The sequence below is a fragment of the Scleropages formosus genome, chromosome 3 (assembly GCF_900964775.1).
Source record: "Scleropages formosus chromosome 3, fSclFor1.1, whole genome shotgun sequence".
In the NCBI taxonomy this organism is placed as follows: Eukaryota; Metazoa; Chordata; class Actinopteri; order Osteoglossiformes; family Osteoglossidae; genus Scleropages; species Scleropages formosus.
Window position 1 is genome coordinate 39,698,837 of NC_041808.1, and position 22,179 is coordinate 39,721,015.

Consider the following 22,179-nt stretch of genomic DNA (forward strand, 5'->3'; position numbering starts at 1 on the left):
TATAACAGCTATGATACATACATTAATTTCCTTTCACTTCAAGACTGCCATCTTGTGGTATATTTCAGCAGTGCCATTGCAAACTTAACACTAAAACCACATAATAAAAATACATTAGGACACTGCAGCATCTTCCAGCTTCAGGCTCTTCACCTCCAAGTACAGTATGGAACTGTCTTTAGTGATGGAGAACTGGCCCTTGAGGGACTCTGAGAAGGCAGTGCCAGTACCAGTGTCAATGAACCCAATCCACTACAGTCCTTTCCCTGGTGGCTGACGCATCCAGTGCAACCAGTAGCTGCTCATGGAGAACCCAGACACTTTACAGGACAGTTTCACTGGGTCTCTAGGTCTCTTCACCACTGCTCCAGAGGAGGACAGGAACTGACAGTGAACAGCTGAAAAACAACAGTGAGACAAAAATGGTCTGAACAAGACATTGTGTAGAGATATCAGTAAATTACTGTATCAGGAGAAGTACTTTACCTTACATGACACTTAAAATAAATATGCTGAAAACACTCACTATTAACACACATGATGCAGTCCGCAAGAACAATTGTAATTTCCGGACATGTACTTGAGGGTGCGGTGGCGCAGTGGGTTGGACCGGGTCCTGCTCTCCGGTGGGTCTGGGGTTTAAGTCTTGCTGGGGGTGCCTTGCGATGGATTGGCATCCCATCCTGGGTGTGTTCCATCCCCTTCCAGCCTTATGCCCTGAGTTGCCAGGTTAGGCTCTGGCTCCCCGTGACCCCATTTGGGACAAGCGGTTCAGAAACTGTGTGTGTGTCTGTGAGAGAGACATGTACTTTACATACCATATATTTTAAATTGTATTCATTCACATGGTAATAAAGTTACAGTGAGAGAAACGCAGACAGTAGACGATGGAGCTGTCTTCCTCAGTCGGGGAAAGTGACATATAATAAATGTATAGTGCACTAATACATAATGTGTATATGTATTGTGTGTGTGTGTGTATATATATATATATATAAAATAGGTGCACAGTAAACTGCAGTTCAGTGATCCTCAGTGGCAGTCCTGTGCTTCATTTCATTCAGTTTCTTTTCCCAACTGTACCTGATGGCCTTGGTGGTGCTGAGTAAGAGTAAGAGGTGGGTCTCCTGACACCAATGTGTCAGAGTGTGCACCTCCTCCCTGTAGGCCCCCTCATCACTGTCAGTGCTCAGGCCTACAACTATCGTGTCATCGGCAAACTTCACGATGGCATTGGGGCTGTGCGTAGCTACACAGCCGGGAGTGTAGAGGGAGTACAGGAGAGGGCTCAGAACGCAGCCCTGCGAGGCGCCGGTGTTGAGGGTCAACGGAGAGGAGATGTTGCAGCCTATTCTGACCACCTGACGCCTGCCAGTTAAAAAGTCCAGTATCCAGCTGCACAGGGAGTTGTTCAGACCCAAAGCCCGGAGCTTCACACTGAGCTTGGAGGGAACAATGGTGTTTAAAGCTGAACTGTAATCTACAAACAGCATTCTCACGTAAGTGTTCTTTTTCTCCAAGTGGGAAAGAACGGTGCGGAGAGTGAAGGCAATGGCATCGTCTGTGGAACGGTTGTTCCTGTAGGCAAACTGGAGAGGGTCTAATGAGGCAGGCAGCACAGAGCAGATATAGTCTCTAATCAATCTCTCCAGGCACTTACTGACTATGGAGGTCAGAGCAACAGGGCGCCAGTCATTTAAACATGTAATTTTTGATTGTTTTGGGACAGGCACAATGGTTGATGTTTTAAAACACAGTGGGACGACTGAGTGGGAGAGGGAGAGGTTAAAAATGTCCGTAAACACACCCGCTAACTGGACCGCGCATGCCCTGAGCACGCGGCCCGGAATGCTGTCTGGACCCGCAACTTTACAAGTCTTCACCCGACGGAAGGATCGGGCTACATCCGCTACAGAGACAGTAAGTGGACTTAAACTTACACTTTACAAAAAATTCAGAATTCCCTTTACAGTACATATTGCCATTATGGAGTTCAGTGTATTACAATATCATAACCATGATTTTCTGTGCTGGAAAGAAAGGTGTGACATAACTGCCAGAGTTAATATATCATTTTACATGATTTCCTTTCAGTACAAGAATGCCATCCTGTGGTATATTATGGCAGTGACATTGCAAACTGGACACTAAAAACACCCAGTAAAAGATACAGTAGGACACTCTAGCATCTTCCAGCTTCAGGCTCTTCAGCTACCAGTGCAGCGTGGAACTGTCTGTGGTGATGGAGAACTGGCCCTGGAAGAATGCTGAGAAGGTTGTGTCAGTACCAGTGTAAATGAACCCAATCCACTGCAGTCCTCTCCCTGGTGGCTGACGGTTCCAGTGCATCCAGTAACTGCTCATGATGAAACCACCCACTATAAAGAATAGTTTCAGAGTCTCCAGGTCTCTTTACCACTGCCCCAGAAGAGGTGAGGGATTTCCAGTAAACTGCTGGAAAAAACAGTGGGGTAAAATGGTCTGAACAAGACATTGTGAACTGATCCTTAAATTACTGTAATAGGAAAGCTATTTTGTCTTACATGAAACTTAAAATGAATATGCTAAAATCAACCACTAACGTAATACAGCCCACAAGAACAATTGTAATTTCCTGATCGATACTTAACATATATATTAAGTTGTATTCCTTCACATCGTAATAAAGTTACAGTAAGAGAAGAGCAGACAGTGGATGGTGGAGCTGCTGTCTCCGGTTAAGGCGGGTAACATAATGTACATATAGTGAACTAATACATAATGTAAATAACTTGTAGAAATTCTCAGAGGCAGCTCTTATGCAGTTTGTGTTCCCATGATGTGATCTTTTGCTTGTTTACTCTTTTTCAGTTATTTACTTGATTTACTCTGAAATATTTAATTGAACCGGAGTTCTGAAGATGGTCAGTCCTCAACATAAATTAATGAGCTGGAAGACTCAGCCAGTGATTTGTTAAACAATGCAACATTTCTAGAAAACTTTATGGAATCTTTGATTTGGGTAATATAAAACGCAGTTATTAGAAGTTCATTGTGGGATTCTAAAAAAGGGGCAAACATTAGGCTTGAAGCCATACCTTAAACAGAAAGGTTGAGATCTCAAAGTATTAACGAACATTAGAATATGATTAAAGAATCAGACTAAACCAGAAAAACAGAATGCCAAAAATCACTCATCTACCTTTCAGTGGTAAAATGAAGAATGTAAATTTTCTTATTCATAACTGCTTCAATGAACCTGAATGACAGGGTGAGCTTATTCAGTCTTGAATTTAGGGATTTAAATTAGAAACTGCAGACAAAAATGTAACTTCAGCCTCCATTCATCACGTTCAGTTCTTTGTTGAAACTTCTAGAACAGTTCCAGGTGGACAAGAACAAGACAGTGCTGCAGAGACACACTTCAGTGAACCTCAGTGTGAGATGTACTGGAGCAGTTATTGTACAGCCCTGCAGTGTCTCCACTCACTGTGTCTGTCGCACAGTAATAAACTGCAGTGTCTTCGTCCTTCAAGTTGTTCATCTGTAAATATATCTGCTTCTGGCTGTTGTCTCTGGAGATGGTGAATCTGCCTTTAAAAGAGCTGCCATAGTTGGTGCTACCACTACTGCTAATATAAGCAATCCATTCCAGTGACTTCCCAGGAGGCTGTCGGATCCAGTGCATAGTATTGCCACTGAATGAGTCAGGGAATGTACACGTGAGTCGATGAGATTCTCCAGGCTTTTTAACTGCTGCTTCAGACTGAGTCAGTGTCTGACCAGTAACACCTGTGGAAAGAAAACAAACATTAAACCTCCATCTCACTACTCAAGAGTAGACACGGCTTATATTTGTCATTAAAATGCACCTGTTAAGCATGTTGTCATTAAGAGGAGAGCAGTTAAGAAGGTCATGGTGAATGTGTGTGACTGTGGTAAAATGTCAGTTAAAGCAGCCAGAACTCAGCGTTTGTTCCCTCTTTGCTCAGTGCACAGATATAAATGTAGAAGGAAGAGCTCAGTTTGCATGAACTCCTCCCTCTGACTGGACAGGTGACACTCAGTTTAAAAGGAGGATTCAGAGCTGTAGGCAGGTCCACATGGAAGGTCTCACAGCACACAGTTCATCCTTATTGTACTTCATCATCGCTGTCACATGGATATAATATACTGTCCAGATGGTTCGACTGTATCCTTATACTGTCCTCCTAGGTAGTAGCCTCACCAGCCTGTCTCCATATATTCCTATTTGTCCCCTACAATAGGGTCTGGACCACTATGACCCTGCCTTTTCATAAGAGGTTATTGATAATGATTGAGTATCAGCATACAATCCATTCTTAATTAAGCTCATTAATGCTTAGTAATGATGAACAAAATTACTGAGTCAGTTGTGCATCATATTTATGAAGTTGAAATTAAAAATAGTAAATTATGTATAATTCGGGGGGTGCGGTGGCACAGCGGGTTGGACCGGGTCCTGCTCTCCGGTGGGTCTGGGTTTCAAGTCCCGTTTGGGGTGCCTTGCGACGGACTAGCGTCCCGTCCTGGGTGTGTCCCCTCCTCCTCCGGCTTTACGCCCTGTGTTGCCGAGTAGGCTCCGGTTCCCCGCGACCCCGTATGGGACATGCGATTCAGAAAATGTGTGTGTGTGTGTGTGTGTGTGTGTGTGTGTGTGTATAATTCTTGGTCATTCCCACACAGTGGTCCATAGAATGCAATGCAATACCTGGTCAGGAAATGCTCCTCAGTGCTGTAGAGCTAATAAAAAAGATACTGCTCACTTCTCAGGGGGGCATGGTAATGCAACGGCACAGCAGGTTTGGCTTGTCCCTGTTCTCTGGTGGGTCTGGTCTTCAAGTCCTTCTTAGGGTGGTATGTGATGGACTGGTGTCCTGCTCAGGTGCATCCTCTCTGACTTGGCGCCCTGTTCTGTTGGGTTAGACTCTGGCTGGCTGTATCATTCAAGTGTACTCCTCTCATTATCTTTATTAGAGCGACATCCTCTGGCCAATGGTAGTACTGCGCTACAATTCCCTCATCAAATGAAGTTAATTCATTTGTTTAGCAGAGATGTTTCTCACAAAAAACACAAGAGTGTCTTACAAAAACCAAATGAAAGTGGGTAGTTAAAATATCTTAAAAAACTTTATTTGCTTTCCAGCTGTATCTAATCCTTCACAGGGATTCCTAAAGTGTCATAATGTAGATCTTGCATTAAAGTGTGTTTTACTGGAACAGTAACTTACTCCCACTGGGAGCTCTGAACACTTTTTGTACAGCACAACCACAGAACTGTGTTACTGTGAGTTTCTTGCACAATAATACACAGCAGAGTCCGCAGCTGTCAGGCCAGACAGTTTCAGATACACCATGCTGTTGGGATTGTCCCTGGTGATTTCTGTCCTTCCCTCCACACTTTTTGCATACACTGTTTTGCTGGCATCACTCCAGATAACCCCTATCCATTCCAGAGGCTTCCCAGTAAGTTGTCGTATCCAGTGCATGCCATAGCTTCCAAATGTGAATCCGGAACCTTTACAGGACAAACTGAGCATTTCCCCCGGTTTCTTCTGTACCGGAGTTGATGGGATGGACTCCAGATCCTTGCATTTCACACCTGAGGCAGTGAGACAAAGAGAAAAACAAGGATCAACACAAATGACAGCTTGATTTCTAAATGATATGAGTACAACATTTTTTTTTTTACAGAATCCTTACTGGGAAGGATAAGTAAGAGCAGGAGATATGAGAGAGTGTTTGCCATCACTGAGTTATGGAGATACTCAATCCGTTCTGGGTCAACAGCAGCATCTCTTAAGTAGGCAGGCAGAGGCTGGATTTGCATACAAGCCTCCAGAGGTCAGTAGCAGCACAACAACAATTTATACTTTATTTCTCCATACCTGAATTTACAAAAATCTTTCTTTTCTTGTTGAAATTTTTAGTAGATGTCAGATTATATCTGTACAAACCAAAATCATTAACTGATTTGTTTCAAGAAGTGTTTATTAATCACCATGTAGGTACGTATTAATCAAAATTACTTCTGATCTCTGCAAAAGTAAAATGACATGCCTACACCGTTTGGCATACAGTATAATTACACACCTATCAATTCAGCCACTTCTAGGTCCCTCTCATCTCTTTCAGGTAACATTATATTGGGCAGCGTAGTCAGGACTGTAAAAGTAAATATAGCATTGCCATGCAGATTTCTGACACTCTGGAGTTGATGGCATTTGCTGTTGTAGTGAAACTTCTAGTATTTGGTGTTATTCTGAAATATTTTCTCAGCGTTGGAGTTGTGTGTGGATATGACAGTTATACCAGCAGCGGATGGTGTACTGGGTTAGAACACAGGTATGTTACATGGAAGCTTCTTCTTAAGGTACAATAGAGGAAACTTCTGTTGTACCTTTGAGAAGGTTCATCATATTAAATATCCGCCTGTACCATGCATGTGCAGTAGGGGGCCAGGGAAATGAGGAGGAAGGACCACGACTCACCTGTTCCTAATCAAGGTAATAGCACAATTAGTAATTTTCAGAGTCTATTTCTTATATCATGTACTGCATTTAGGGCAACATGGTGGTGCATTCTGCAGCACTGCCACCTCACAGTGCCTGGGTGGTGTGAAAGACTGTGGGTTCGATTCTCCTCTCAGTCTTTGTTGAGCTTGCATGTTCACACAATGTCTGTGTAGGTTCCCCCAGATGCTCTGGTTTCCTCCTCCAGTCTGAAGGTAGGCAGTTTAGATGAACAGGTGACTCTGTCTGCAGTGTGTGAATGGATGACTGACTGTGTGTGGCTGTCCTGCCATGGACTGCTGTCCTGTCCAGGTTCTACCCCACCAAGCCTTGTGAACAGTGATTCTGGGAAAGGCTCAGGACAAGTGGCTATTAAATGGATGAGGTAAGTAAAATATAGAGAAAAACTGAATATATCATAGTGTATCACAAGTTCACAGAGGGCAACATGTTTTCTGCATTAGTTGGTGTACTGTGGTATATTTTATTACAGTATACAGTAATAAATATATTTATTATTCTCACGCTACACCTCTTCCCTTGACCCTGTCATGGATTGAACTACCACTGCTACGCTGATCTTCCCCTCATTTCCACCTGGAGCATCAGATATTTCCTGCTTGTCTGCCTGCCAGACTTCTTGTAAGCAACACTTCATGTAAGTTTTAAGATCTAAGCAGGCAGAGGCTGGATTTGCATACAAGTCTCCAGAGGTCAGTAGCAGCACAACACCAAGTACTATTGTACTTTAAACATCTCCAAAATTGTTTTCTGTTCAACCTTCCAGCAGATTAAGACAATATCTATTAAACCAAAATGACAGCACAGTTCTGCATTTCATTTTAAAATCATTCAAAATACCCTGCACTGTCCACCACAGAGTTTAATTCTTTATCTCATTCACATCCATAATTCACTGGTGCAACTCTTACTGTATTGTAAACTGTCACACAAAGTGGCCATTAACACCTGTTGTTACAGTGAATGGAAGGATTTTTGCATTGCTACTGAAAGGTTTTTTTTCTGAACACATGGGTACTGCGTAGATGTGATAAACATGGACAGCAAAAGATGTTCAGTGATTTGGGACTCAGACTTTAAACCAAACAGCTCCCGGTTCATGTACAAAGAAAAACTCTGATCTTGTAACCTTGAGTAAATGATCCGGTGAAACTTCCACGTTTGCTGTTGTTGATTATAAGGAATAACTGAACAGTAGTTATCATTTATCATGTTATAAGTGCAACTAGTATTTATTTGCAGTGTGATCAGGATTCAGGTGCATCCTGTCAAATAGAAAGTCATGCCTCAGTAACCTTAGTCTTAATATTTTGTAGTTTACTTATGGGCATAGACATTGTTTTTAAAAGAATCCTTGTTGATTAGCAGTGGTATTGAACATGTTATATTCTCTCTCAGTTTCATAAATTATTTGAGTTACAATCAATAGCGATGATGCTGAACAAGCCTGTAGAGGGCAGTTGATTAATATTTCCTGCATGTGTTCATTTTACAGTGTAGTATTGCTTTAAACAAGAGGGATAATATCAACATTTTAATACAGGTCATCAACTTAAATATGATATTGTAAATATCAGACAGGCCAGGAGGTAACATAGTGGTTAGCGTCATTCATTGCCTTATATTCAAAAAGACCTAGTGTGGAACCCTTGAGCTAGGTACTTACCCTGAATTGTTCCAGAAAAAAATACCCACCTGTATCAATAGGTAAAATCCTGCTTATCAGGATTCAGCTATCCTGCATTCTATACACCTACTCAAGCAATGAACATCAGTGCATCAGGTGGAAAGTACACACACATTTTAGGAACCACTTCTCCCATATGGGGTCGCGGGGAACCGGAGCCTACGCGGTAACACAGGGCGTAGGGCCAGAGGGGGAGAGGACACACCCAGGACGGGACACCAGTCCACCACAAGGCACCCTAAGCGGGACTCAAACCCCAGACCCACCGGAAAACAGGACCCGGTCCAACCCATTGCGCCACAGCACCCTCCTTAGGTGGAAAGGAACAAACTAGATTTACTTAAGAATCACACATCTGCAGCCACGTCTCCTTCTCTTAATGTAATGCACAAATTGTATTTTTGCTGAGATGTACGTTGCTTTGGAGAAAAGTGTCTGCTAAATGAATAAATGTAAAAAATTGTAAGTACTTTAGTATACAGACTAAACATTATACAGTACATAGCCTTGGACAAAGGCATCACATAAATAAATATAAAGTTAATTTTTCATTACTTAAGTTGTTTTAATTGTTTCTTGTTGGACATCAATGTTGTGGACTGTCAGTGTATTATGTGTTCATAGATTTCAACAAAGTTTTCATTATTTTTACATTTTCTTCAAAAGGTTTTAACCATTCTTGTACTGGATAAACTGGCCATAGAATGAATGAACGGATGGGGAGATGGATTCATTGCTTGATTCATCGACAAAGTGTATTGCATACATTAAAATTCAAACATTTGGCCATGAGCAAAGGTGAAATTATTGAAATGAAGCAAAATGATCTGAGAGAACAAATTATTATGGCAACCAACAATAAATGAAACATTTGAAAATAAAACTAAACCGGCATGAACTTTAAATTCAAAGTTTTAATTGCTGGTCTCTTAAGATTTTTTTAATCCAACCCAACACATAACTAAGGGTATCCAAAAAATACCTAAATCACTAAAATACACAAAATACACACCACAGTCCAAATGCCATTAAGATAAGCAAGTTAATTAACTGGTACAGGCAAAACCTTTATTCAGTTAATTAAATTCAGATTTTTCTCTGTAACATTTGTATGCAGCTGAGATGTGCATCAGATATTAAGGTCATGGATGAAGTGTGGTATGCAAAATGACCCTCCTCTCCACCTGCACCCACAGTGAAGAGAGAGGGCAACCGTATCAGCGACACACTATTTCTGTTTTTACACAGAGTAGTGCAGCTGTGCCTGAAGACCCCCAGGAGATATGTGAAATGCAAGGGCTGAGTCAAAAACTGAAAATATCCCTGTTAGCAAGACGGGGCGGGCGAATCAGGAGCTCCTTCAACCAGGCTAACAGTCATGATCACAGTATTCTCGTATCTACGGAGCATGTGAGCGATATTCAGAAATAACAGTGACAAAGACGTGAAATGTTTTATTTGAAAAGTGTTGAGCGGAACATTAATAAAATAACACAAACTGTTATTATTGTGAAATTAAGCTGTATTTCTTCTTCAAAACTGAAGACGTGCCTTTTTACCGAAGGCTGCAAATGAAGAAAATGTGATGATGGGAAGAGAAGAAATTTGGAATCATTTGTCAAGCAGCAGTGGCAAAGAGCAAGACGTCTGTTTCTTACTACTCAAGATTATGAACTTGGTTGTGTGGAGGAAATAGAGATCCCCTTGGGTGGTTTTCTGCTCGGTGAAAGAGTAGAGAGCGCTGAAGAAAGTGACAGCGAAGAGAGCTGGTGAAAAATGGCTTTCAGTAAACCAAAGGATTTCCACTTCGACGAAAGTGAGGAGCAATTCGATGCCTATTTGGAAAGGCTCGAGAATTATTTTGCAGCTAATGGATTGAAGGACACCGACTCTGACTAAGGTGCAGAAACTAAGGCCCAGTTAACGTGTTGTGTCATTTTTGTGAGCTTAGCCCTCCCATGCAACACCTCTTGGCATAGCCCTTCTTTTCCCCAAAAAACACCACACGTACAAACACATATGAATAAGAAAAAATACGCTATCAGAATGCACACACACACTTTCTGAATCACTTGTCCCATACGGGGTCCCAGAGTCCACCCGGCAACTCAGGGCGTAGGGGACACACTCAAGACAGGACGTCAGTCTGCCGCAAGGCACCCCAAGCGAGACTCGAACCCCAGACCCACCAGAGAGAAGGACCCAGTCCAACCCACTGCGCCACTACGCCATTGCACCCCCACTATCAGAACACCCTATAAAAAAATAAAAGAAATATTTAATACAGAACCAGGCAGATAACTCACAACGGCATTTTTAAGGATAACAAAGAAAACACACAACTTAGTACCTGGTTTTTCTCCCCCAGCGTTAGCTACTTCAGATGTTGGCGTGCTTGTCGGCACTTAGCTGTTCACCTCAAAGAAAAAAAGTTTCACTGCTCCTTCGAAACTCTCCAACGGTCGAAAACCAGTCCTCCATTTCTCTCTCCCCGATGAGGGCAGTGCGGTTGCAAATCCCAGGCTGGCGCTCTGTCCACGTGCAGCTTGACCCGGCTGGGGTGCTTTCCTGGTGTTCCAAGTTCCAGACACTCAATGCTGCAACAAGGTTTCCACAGTTAAACAATTAAACCTGATCCGTTTTCTTTCCCAGAGTTACCTTTTAATATAACACCGCATTCTATTAACCCACGACAATTATCAAAAATTTCACACACAGTGCTTCGCGCCACTTACTCTTCCTCACTCCATCTCCCGCCTCCTCTCTTCTCTTTCTTTTTCCCCCTTTCCCCTGGAATTCCCTTCACCCCCGGAAAATTCAGCTCATTTCCCATTTGCACTGATTAACTCACCCTGAATTAACACTTAGGTTCTTTTTCCTGTTATTTGGGCGCTAACAATGCAAGAGTTATAAAATAAAAATCACATCAACAGCTTACAAAACCCACAATTCTTTCCATATCAGTACAAACTATTATACATCAAGACTAATGAAGCAGAGCGGGACTTACAGAGTCAGGTAAAAACACACTGACAAAGGAGATCAGAGTGGCTAAGAGAAACTACTCTGAAAAGCTGAAAAAAACAGTTTTTGGCCAACGACCCTGCGTCAGTGTGGAAAGGCCTGAAAGACATCACCAATTACAAGACACCATCCCCCAGCACTGTGTCGAATCAAAAAGTGGCCGACGATTTGAATGAGTTGTATTGCAGGTTTGAAAAACCCTGTCTCACACCCCACACCCATTCTGACCTTCTCTCCATGCATCCATCAACACCTCCAGCAACCCCACTCTTCCCCCGTCCTACACTTTGGGTCTGTGAAGAGGATGTGTGTCGGGTCCTCTGGAAACAGAAGACAAGGAAAGCACCAGGTCCAGACGGTGTTTCACCAGCCTGCCTAAAAACCTGTGTTCACTAGCTGGCCCCTATCTTCACACAGATCTTCAACAGATCATTGGAGCTGTGCGAAGTTCCTTCCTGCTTCAAATGCTCCACCAATCCCCATTCCAAGAAACCCAAAATCACAGGACTGAATGATTACACACCTGTTGCCTTAATGTCTGTGGTCATGAAGTCATTTGAAAGACTGGTGCTGGCCTACCTGACGGACATCACTGGACCCTTACTGGACCCCTTGCAGTTTCCTTACTGAGCAAACAGGTCTGTGGATGATGCAGTCAACATGGGACTGCACTACATCCTGCAACATCTGGACAAACCAGGGACTTATGTGAGGATCCTGTTTGTGGACTTCAGTTCAGCCTTCAACACCATCATCCCACACCTCCTCCTGTCCAAATTAACCCAACTCTCTGTGCCCACCTCCATCTGTCGGTGGATGACCAACTTCCTGACAGACAGGCAGCAGATAGTGAGGCTGGGAAAATTCTCATCCAAAACTCGCACAATCAGTAATGGCGCTCCCCAGGGCTGCGTGCTCTCCCCACTACTCTTCTCCCTGTACACAACGACTGCACTGCAAAAGACCCCTCTGTCAAGCTCCTGAAGTTCACATACGACACCACACTCATCGGCCTCATTCAGGATGACAACGAGTCTGCTTAGAGACAGGAGGTTAAAGAGCTGGCTGTCTGGTGCAGTCATAACAACCCGGAGCTGAACACTCTCAGAACAGTTGAGATGATTGTGGACCTTAGGAGAAACACCTCAGCATTATCCCCACTCACCATCATGAACAGCACTGTGGCAACAGTGGAGTCATCCAGGTTCCTGGGCACCACCATCTCACAGGACCTGAAGTGGGAGCCCCACATAGACTTCATTGTGACGAAGGCCCAGCAGAGGTTTTACGTCTTTCGCCAGCTGAGGAAGTTCAATCTGCCACAGAGGCTGCTGATGCAGTTCTACTCTGCAGTCATCCAGTCTGTCCTCTGCACCTCTATAACTGTCTGGTTCTGCTCAGCCACAAAATCAGATCTCAAAAGATTACAGCAAATACTCCGGACGGCTGGAGGAATCATTGGCACACCCCTCCCCACTCTCCAAGAACAGTACTCGTCCAGAGTGAGAAAAAGGGCTGGCAAAATCATCCTAGACCCTTCGCACCCAGGCCACTTCCTCTTTTGCCGTCCGGCCGGCGCTACAGGGCACTGAGCACCAGAACAACCAGGCACAGGAAAAGTTTCTTCCCTTAGGCCATCTACCTCATGAACAGCTAAATGCCTCCTAGGGAGTAAACTGGTGCAGTAAACAACACTATTTATATACACACACACACACACACACACACCTTCAGAGCCGCTTGTCCCATATGGGGTCGCAGGGAACCGGAGCCTACCCCATAACACAGGGCGTAAGGCCAGAGGGGACACACCCAGGACAGGACGCCAATCCGTCAAAAGGCACCCCAAGTGGGACTCAAACCCCAGACCCACCGGAGAGCAAGACTGTGGTCCAACCCACTGCACCACCACACTCCCTTACAGTACTTATATTTATATTTATTTTTCACATCAAATGTCTTATTCACTTTCCCTTGCATTGTATATAACATACCTGTACAAACATATAATGTCTAGTGTCTATTTTGTATATTGTGTACTTGATACTCTATATATCCATCCATCCATCTTCCTCCGCTTTTATCCGGGGCCGGGTCGCGGGGGCAGCAGTCCGAGCAGAGTACTCCAGACCTCCCTCTCCCCGCACACCTCCTCCAGTTCCTCTGGGGGAACCCCAAGGCGTTCCCAGGCCAGCCGGGAGACATAGTCTCTCCAACGTGTCCTGGGTCTGCCCCGAGGCCTCCTCCCAGTGGGACAAGCCCGGAGCACCTCCCCAGGGAGGCGTCCAGGAGGCATCCGGAACAGATGCCCGAGCCACCTCAACTGGCTCCTCTCGATGCGGAGGAGCAGCGGCTCTACTCCGAGCTCCTCCCGGGTGACTGAGCTCCTCACCCTATCCCTAAGGGTGCGCCCAGCCACTCTGCGGAGGAAACTCATTTCTGCCGCTTGTATCCGCGATCTCATTCTTTCGGTCATGATCCAGAGTTCATGACCATAGGTGAGGGTAGGAACGTAGATCGACCGGTAAATTGAGAGCTTCGCCTTACGACTCAGCTCCCTCTTCACCACAACAGACCGGTACAATGACCGCATTACTGCAGACGCCGCACCGATCCGTCTGTCGACCTGCCGCTCCATTTTTCCCTCACTCGTGAACAAGACCCCAAGATACTTAAACTCCTCCACTTGAGGGAGCAACTCCCCCCTAACCCGGAGGGAGCAATCCACCTTTTTCCGACTGAGAACCATGGCCTCGGATTTGGAGGTGCTGATTCTCATCCCCGCCGCTTCGCACTCGGCTGCAAACCTCCCCAGTGCACGCTGCAAGTCTTGACTTGATGAAGCCAACAGGACCACATCGTCCGCAAAAAGCAGAGACGAGATCTCGCGGCCACCAAAACAGACACCCTCCGTTCCCTGACTGCGCCTAGAAATTCTGTCCATAAAAATAATGAACAGAATCGGTGACAAAGGGCAGCCCTGGCGGAGTCCAACATGCACCGGGAACAGGTCTGACTTACTGCCGGCAATGCGAACCAAGCTCCTGCTCCGGTCATACAGGGAACGAACAGCCCGTAGCAACGAGCCCCGAACCCCATAATCCCGAAGCACCCCCCACAGGATGCCACGAGGGACACGGTCGAATGCCTTCTCCAGGTCCACAAAACACATATGGACTGGTTGGGCAAACTCCCACGAACCCTCCAACACCCTAGTGAGGGTATAGAGCTGGTCCAGTGTTCCACGGCCAGGGCGAAAACCGCATTGCTCCTCCTGAATCCGAGGTTCGACTATCGGTCGGATTCTCCTTTCCAGTACCCTGGCATAGACTTTCCCAGGGAGGCTAAGGAGTGTGATCCCCCTGTAGTTGGAACACAATCTCCGGTCCCCCTTCTTAAAAAGAGGGACCACCACCCCGGTCTGCCAGTCCAGAGGCACCGTTCCCGAACTCCACGCGATGCTGCAGAGGCGTGTCAGCCAAGACAGCCCCACCACATCCAGAGACTTGAGAAACTCGGGGCGGATCTCATCCACCCCCGGAGCCTTGCCACCGAGGAGTTTTTTGACTACCTCAGCAACTTCAGCCAGGGTAATGGACGAGTCCCCCTCCGAGTCCCCAGCCTCAGCTTCCTCTACGGAAGGCGTGTCGGAGGGATTGAGGAGATCCTCAAAGTACTCCTTCCACCGCCCGAGAACATCCTCAGCTGAGGTCAGCAGCGCACCACTTCCACTGTAAACAGTGTTCGTGGAACACCGCTTCCCCCCTCTGAGTCGCCGGACGGTTTGCCAGAATCTCTTTGAGGCCGACCGAAAGTCTTCCTCCATGGCCTCACCGAACTCCTCCCAAGCCCGAGTTTTTGCCGCGGCGACTGCCAGAGCCGCGCTCCGTTTGGCCCGTCGGTATCTGTCAGCTGCTTCAGGAGTCCCATGAGCCAGCCAGGCCCGATAGAACTCCTTCTTCAGCTTGACGGCATCCCTTACTTCCGGTGTCCACCACCGTGTTCGGGGATTGCCGCCGCGACAGGCACCGGAGACCTTATGGCCGCAGCTCCGGACAGCCGCACCGACAATGGAGGAGCGGAACATAGTCCATTCAGACTCAATGTCCCCCACCTCCCTCGGGACCTGGTTGAAGCTCTGTCGGAGGTGGGAGTTGAAGACCTCTCTGACAGGGGCCTCCGCCAAACGTTCCCAACAGACCCTCACTATGCGTTTGGGCCTGCCAGGTCTGTCCAGCTTTTTCCCCCGCCATCGAATCCAACTCACCACCAGGTGGTGATCAGTTGACAGCTCAGCCCCTCTCTTCACCCGAGTGTCCAAAACATATGGCCGAAGGTCAGAAGAAACGACTACAAAGTCGATCATCGACCTCCGACCTAGGGTGTCCTGGTGCCAAGTGCACTGGTGGACACCCTTATGCATGAACATGGTGTTCGTTATGGATAAACCGCGACTAGCACAGAAATCCAATAACAACTCACCGCTCGGGTTCAGATCAGGGAGGCCGTTCCTCCCAATCACGCCCCTCCAGGTATCACTGTCGCTGCCCACGTGGGCGTTAAAGTCCCCCAGTAGAACGACAGAGTCCCCAGTGGGAGCGCTTTCCAGCACGCCCCCCAGGGACTCTAAAAAGGCCGGGTACTCTACACTGCCGCTAGGCGCATAAGCACAAACGACAGTGAGAGACCGTTCCCTGACCCGAAGGCGTAGGGAGATGACCCTCTCATTCACCGGGGTAGACTCCAACACATGGCGGCTGAACTGGGGGGCTATTAATAAGCCCACACCAGCCCGCCGCCTCTCACCTTGGGCAACGCCAGAATAGTGGAGAGTCCACCCTCGATCGAGTAGAGTGGTTCCAGAACCCAAGCTGTGAGTGGAAGTGAGCCCGACTATATCTAGACGGTATCTCTCAACTTCCCGCACCAGCTCAGGCTCCTTCCCCGCCAGTGAGGTGACATTCCAAGTCCCAAAAACCAGAGTTGGCGCCCGAGGTTTGGGTCGGCCGGGCACTCGGCCCCGACCACCGCCCAAATCACAACGCACCGGCCCCTTATGGTTTCTCCGGCAGGTGGTGAGCCCACCGAAGAGCGGCTCCACGTTGTGGCTTCGGGCTGAGCCCGGCCAGGCCCCGTGGGCATAGACCTGGCCACCAGGCGCTCGCATGCGAGCCCCCCCCCCAGGCCTGGCTCCAGGGTGGGGCCCCGGTGACCCCATACCGGGCGGGGTAAACGGACGCCTTGATTTTTTTGTCATAAGGGGTTTTTGAACCGCGCTTTGTCTCGTCTGTCATCCAGGACCTGTCTGCCATGGGAGACCCTACCAGGGGCATGTAGCCCCAGACAACATAGCTCCTGGACTCATTCAGGCACTCAAACCCCTCCACCACGATAAGGTGGCGGTTCACGGAGGAGACTCTATATATTTTCATTTTTTATCTTTTATTAGCCCACTTTACTTTTATTATCTGTGTCTTGTCACTGTCATTCTGTTTGTGCTGTGGAAGTTCCTGTAACCAAGACAAATTCATTCTATATGTAAACATACTTGGCAATAAAGTTCATTCATTCATTCAATTAAACCAACCAAACAGCACTACAACAAACGCATAGCAGGGGGCTACACGTGCTACATATGTAATGGCAGGCCTATGGGCCACAAGCCAGATGCTTCCCTTTTCAAAGATGTTGATTGCCATGAAAGTGGAAAAAGGGGACATCTTGTGCTAGCCTGCTGGCTGCGTCAGGAAGGAAAAAATGACACCGCGCAAGCAAAGTGGACAACGCACCATTACATGCCACCGCGTTACAGGACGGCGTTTCACCACATCCGAGTCCATCGCTCACCGCGAGGAGCAACGAACTTCGTGCATCGGATTGCATCGCACACGGGAGCGAGCGCAGAGGACATTGCAATGCACCCCAGCTACAGAAAGATGGACTTGACAGCACTAAAGAGCAACAAGTCAGTGATGTTCACAGAGGAAGTGACATGCAAGGGACAGAACTGCTTGCTATTGACATGAATGTGGACAAAGTAAACAAACCATACGATGTAATTACATTCGAATCAATGATCTGCGAGGGAAAATGGAGGTAGATAGGGAGGCAGCTGTTTCTGTTATTTCAGAGAAGTTGTACCACCATAGATTCTACAAAGTAAAACAATCTCCAGCTAACTGTGTTTTGAAAACATTCAGCAAAGAGTCCCTAGAGCATAAGGGTAAAATCACAGTAAGAGTGACAAGTAAGGAACAAACACACATGCTGGACTTGATGGTTGTAAAAGGTAATGGACCTTTTCTAATGGGTAGAGACTGAATTAGTCACCTAAATCTAGATTGGTCATAAAAAAAGTGACGAGTGAGACAGCGGAGCAGTTGTGTGACAGATACTCCTCAGTGTTTCAGTCAGATTTAGGGATGCTTAAGGGAATCAGTGCTAAACTCCATGTAGTGAAAGAGGCGATGCCAAAATTTTGCAAGCCATGCACTGTGCCCTGTGCTGTGAGATATAATGTTGAAAAAGAGTTATGTAAGCTAGAAGCAGAAGGTATAATCTCTCCTGTCAGTTACAGTGAATGGGCAGCTCCTATTGTGTGTATTCCCAAAAAGGACAACAGTGGAAGGATATGTGGAGACTACAAGTTTACTATTAACCCTTGGTTGGAAATAGAGCAGTATTTTTTACCTCAAACAAAGGATTTCTTTTTAAATTGTGAGGAGGTCAGAGATTCACTAAATTAGATTTGTCTCAAGCTTATCAACAAGTACCACTAGAGGAAAGCTCTGAACGATACCTTAGATTCATACACCAAAAGGGTTATATACCTGCAATTGTCTACTGTATGGGCTGCTAGTGCACCAGCCATTGTTCAGAAAATCATGGATAAAGTACTACAGGGCATAGATGGTGTGATATGTTATTTGGATGATATCTTGATCACAGGAAGTGACACAGAAAAGCATATGAAAGCTTTAGAAGTTCTAAAGAGGCTGCAAGCGTATAATCTGAGGCAGACAACATAAAGGTCCTTCGTTCAGAATAGCGTCTCTCACTTAGGGCATGTCATTGATGTAGAGGGTTTTCACCCATGAAAGGAAAGACTGATGCAATTGAAAAGGCTGCTGTTCCCACAAATGTGACAGAACTCAGGTCTTTCTTAGCCCTGCTGAACTATTATGGCAAGTTCATTCCTAATCTTTCCACCATCATACAGCCCATGACAGAGATGTTGCATAAATATGTGAACTGGAAATACAGCTCTGTATTAGACTGACCCCAGAAACATTCATATTTAATCAAATCTATATTATGTGAACAGTAGTAGTTCTAAGTGCTCTTAAAATTAAAGTGGACATCAGTTCATTAAACAGGAGTTACCAGTTTCAACTAGTTCTAGAACAGTTCCATGTGGACAAGAAGAACAAGACAGTGCTGCATGGACACACTTGAGTGACCCTCAGTGTGAAATGTACTGGAGCAGTTATTGTACAGCCCTGCAGTGTCTCCACTCACTGTGTCTCCCGCACAGTAATAAACTGCAGTGTCTTCATCCTTCAAGTTGTTCATCTGTAAATACAGCTGGTTCTTGTTGTTGTCTCTGGAGATGGTGAATCTGCCTTGAAAAGAGCTGCCATAGTAGGTGCTACTGCCATAAATATAAGCAATCCATTCCAGTGGCTTCCCAGGAGGCTGACGGATCCAGCTCATAACATAGCCACTGAGTGAATCAGGGAATGTACAGGTGAGTCGATGAGATTCTCCAGGCTTTTTAACTGCTGCTTCAGACTGAGTCAGTGTCTGACCAGTAACACCTGTGGAAAGAAAACAAACATTAAACCTCCATCTCAGTACTCAAGAGCAGACACAGCTTATATGTGTCATTAAAATGTACCTGTTAAGCATGTTGTCATTATGAGGAGAGCAGTAAAGAAGGTCATGGTGAATGTGTGTGACTGTGGTAAAATGTCAGTTAAGGCAGCCAGAACTTGGCGTTCGTTCCCTCTTTGCTCAGTGCACAGATTTAAATGTAGAAGGAAGAGCTCAGTTTGCATGAACTCCTCCCTCTGACTGGACAGGTGACACTCGGTTTAAAAGGAGGATTCAGAGCTGTAGGCAGGTCCACATGGAAGGTCTCACAGCAGGCACTTCATCCTCATTGTACCTCATCATCACTGTCACATGGATATAATATACTGTACAAGTAGCTGGTCTCCTCTTGTGGCAGGAGGCTGTGTGTGTCATTATTACAAAAGCCTCTAGTGACATTTTTTTATAATATACCATTCGGGTGGTGTGTACAAGTGGTAGGGGGGTGTGTGGCGGTGCAGCAGGTTTGGGTGGGTCCCGCTCTCTGGCAGGTCTGGGGTTCATGTCTTGCTTACGGTGCCGTGCAACAGATTGGCGTCCCATCCTGGGTGTGTCCCCTCCCCCTCCGGCCTTGCGCCCCGTGTTGCTGGGTTGGGTTCCGGTTCTCCGCGATCCTGCTCGGGACAAGCGGTTTCAGTTAGTGTGTGCGTGCATGTGTGCATGCGTGTGTGTGTGTGTGTGTGTGTGTGTGTGTGTGTGTGTGTGTGTGTGTGTGTGTGTGTGTGTGTGTGTGTGTGTGCTTGCTTGCGTACGGGTGGTTCAGCTGCATCCTGAGACTGGTCTTCTCAGTAGTAGCCTGACCAGCCTGTGTCTATATACTACTGCCAGTCCCCTACAATAGGTTTCAGACCACTATGACCCCGCGTTCAGAAAAACGGTTATGGATAGTGACTGTATATTATTCTTAAATAAGCTCAATAATGCTTAGTAATGATGAACAAAATTACTGAATCAATTCTGCATCATTATTATGGATTTTTCATTATCAATAGGAAATTATGTATAATTATTGGTCAGTACCATCCAACGGGCCAGAAAATGTCATGCAGTACAGGGTCAGGAAATGCACCTCAGTGCTGTGGACCAAATGAGAAACAAACCACTCTACTCCTCTCACAGCCTTTATTAGATAGACATCTTCTGGCTAGTGGTAGTACTGCACTATAATTCTCTCCTCAACTGAAGTGAATTCATACACACACACTTTCTGAACCACTAGTCCCACACAGGGTGACAGAACCTACCCAGCAACTCAGGGGGTAAGAGTGGAGGGAGAGAGGACACACGGAGGACAGGACGCCAGTCCACCACAAGGCACCCCAAGCGGGACTTGAACCCTAGACCCACCAGAGAGCAGAACCCAGTCAAACCCTCTGCACCATCTCACCACCCATGACATGAATTCATTTATTTATATTTACATTTACTCATATATTTCATTTATTCTTTTTCTGTTGATGAGTGCATTACAAAACCCAAATGGAAATTGGAAGTTTATAAAAGTTCATTTGCTCTCCAGTTGATTCATCAGAACAATTAAATTTTGAAATAACACGTTGAAGTCCACTTGGAGTTTAAAAAAGACTCACAGGAAGCAAACGCCAGGAATAACAGCAGAGACACAGGGAACATGTTTGTGCTGAAGCTGAACTGGAGTGAAGATCTATGAGTGTCTCCTGCTGGGGTCTGTGTCCATCACTGGTTTTTAAGAGTCAGGACTAAGTCAGGTTTGCATACACTGGGGGTGTGGTACTATAGTAACTGTGTGTAAACTACAGGTATAAAGGAGGAAACTTTACTTACTGGGTGGCGTGGTGCCACAGCAAGTAACAATGCTGTATCTCAGTGCCTGGTTGATATGAGAGAATGTGGGTTCAATCCTTACTCTGTTTGTATAGAGTTTGCATGTTCTCCCTGTGGATTTCCTTCAACACTCCCAAAACCTGCTGTTCAGGTTCTACTATAGGGTGGGAGTGACAGAGAGAGTGTCTTCCATGGATGACTAATTCATTGCAAGTAGTGTACCTAGCAGTGTAAGTCACTTTGGTGAATCTGGTGTGTGGGCTGATAACACTATGTTGAGTTCATTAGAAGTTTCTTTGGAGAAAAGTGTCTGCTGAATGTAATGTGCTGTCAGACTGTGGACAGGACTGAACTAAAGAATGAAATCAAACAGTTTTATCACTTTGGGGATTTTAACTAATGTTCTGTGTCAATATGTGTTCTGTCTTACCAGACTGATCAGGACTCAAAGAATGCAAAATCAGTCAGAAATTTCACCCCTCACTGGGATGATTCCATCCAAATGTAGTGCATCTTCTCCAAAAATACAGACAGAAATTTGTCCACAGAGACACTTCAGTCATGGGCAACTGATACCGTTAAAGAGTTATTAGAAAATGGTGGAAAAAAAACTGTAAAAGATCTCAGAAAGAGTCTAAATACCAGCATGAGAAGATAAAATGTGTTTGTTCAATTTGCTGACTCTGCAAAGTCTGCAGATGAATTTTCTCTGCTAGTTCTGAGATCAACACCAGCAGCAGTGATGCCGAAAAATGTAGAAAATGCTGCCCCTTAACTGTAGCACAGGAAACAGTATCTTCACTTTTACAGTGTTTTCGCAGTCTTGTTGCATGATGAACAGTGAACTGAGTGATATGGAAATGTCTTTTGGAAGAATGGAGGGAGAGACACAGAATTAAACATAGGAATAGGAAGATGTGTGACTTATAGTGTGACAGATTGTGGCACAAGGTGTGTTGGAGTCCCCCCTTCCTCACCCCTCACCTGTCCTCTGTCTTGCAGCCCAGGTGTGCGACACAGAGTGACCCTTAGGATTGTAATGATCTGATTAAGTTCTTAAAAAATTAATAATCACACGCACACACACACACACATTTTCAGAACCGCTTGTCCCAAACAGGGTCGCGGGGAACCGGAGCCTACCCGGCAACACAGGGCGTAAGGCCGGAGGGGGAGGGGACACACCCAGGACGGGAAATTAAAAATCACTTTGTTAAAATGTTTTTTTTAATATCCATTACAAAGTACAAATATAACTGA

The 22,179-nt window shown here is 45.7% G+C and overlaps 1 protein-coding gene across 1 annotated transcript in view; it reads right to left on the minus strand.

Annotated features, from left to right (window-relative positions):
- Positions 1–346: 346 nt before the first annotated feature.
- LOC114910223 (immunoglobulin gamma-1 heavy chain-like) overlaps positions 347–22,179 on the minus strand; it is a 29,595-nt gene continuing 7,762 nt past the window's right edge. Inside the window, exons 4-6 of the mRNA XM_029250419.1 lie at positions 1,500–1,589; positions 1,084–1,301; positions 347–398 (exon numbers count right to left, since the gene is read on the minus strand). Coding sequence (XP_029106252.1) covers positions 347–398; positions 1,084–1,301; positions 1,500–1,589 — 360 coding nt within the window. The remainder of the gene's footprint in view (positions 399–1,083; positions 1,302–1,499; positions 1,590–22,179) is intronic.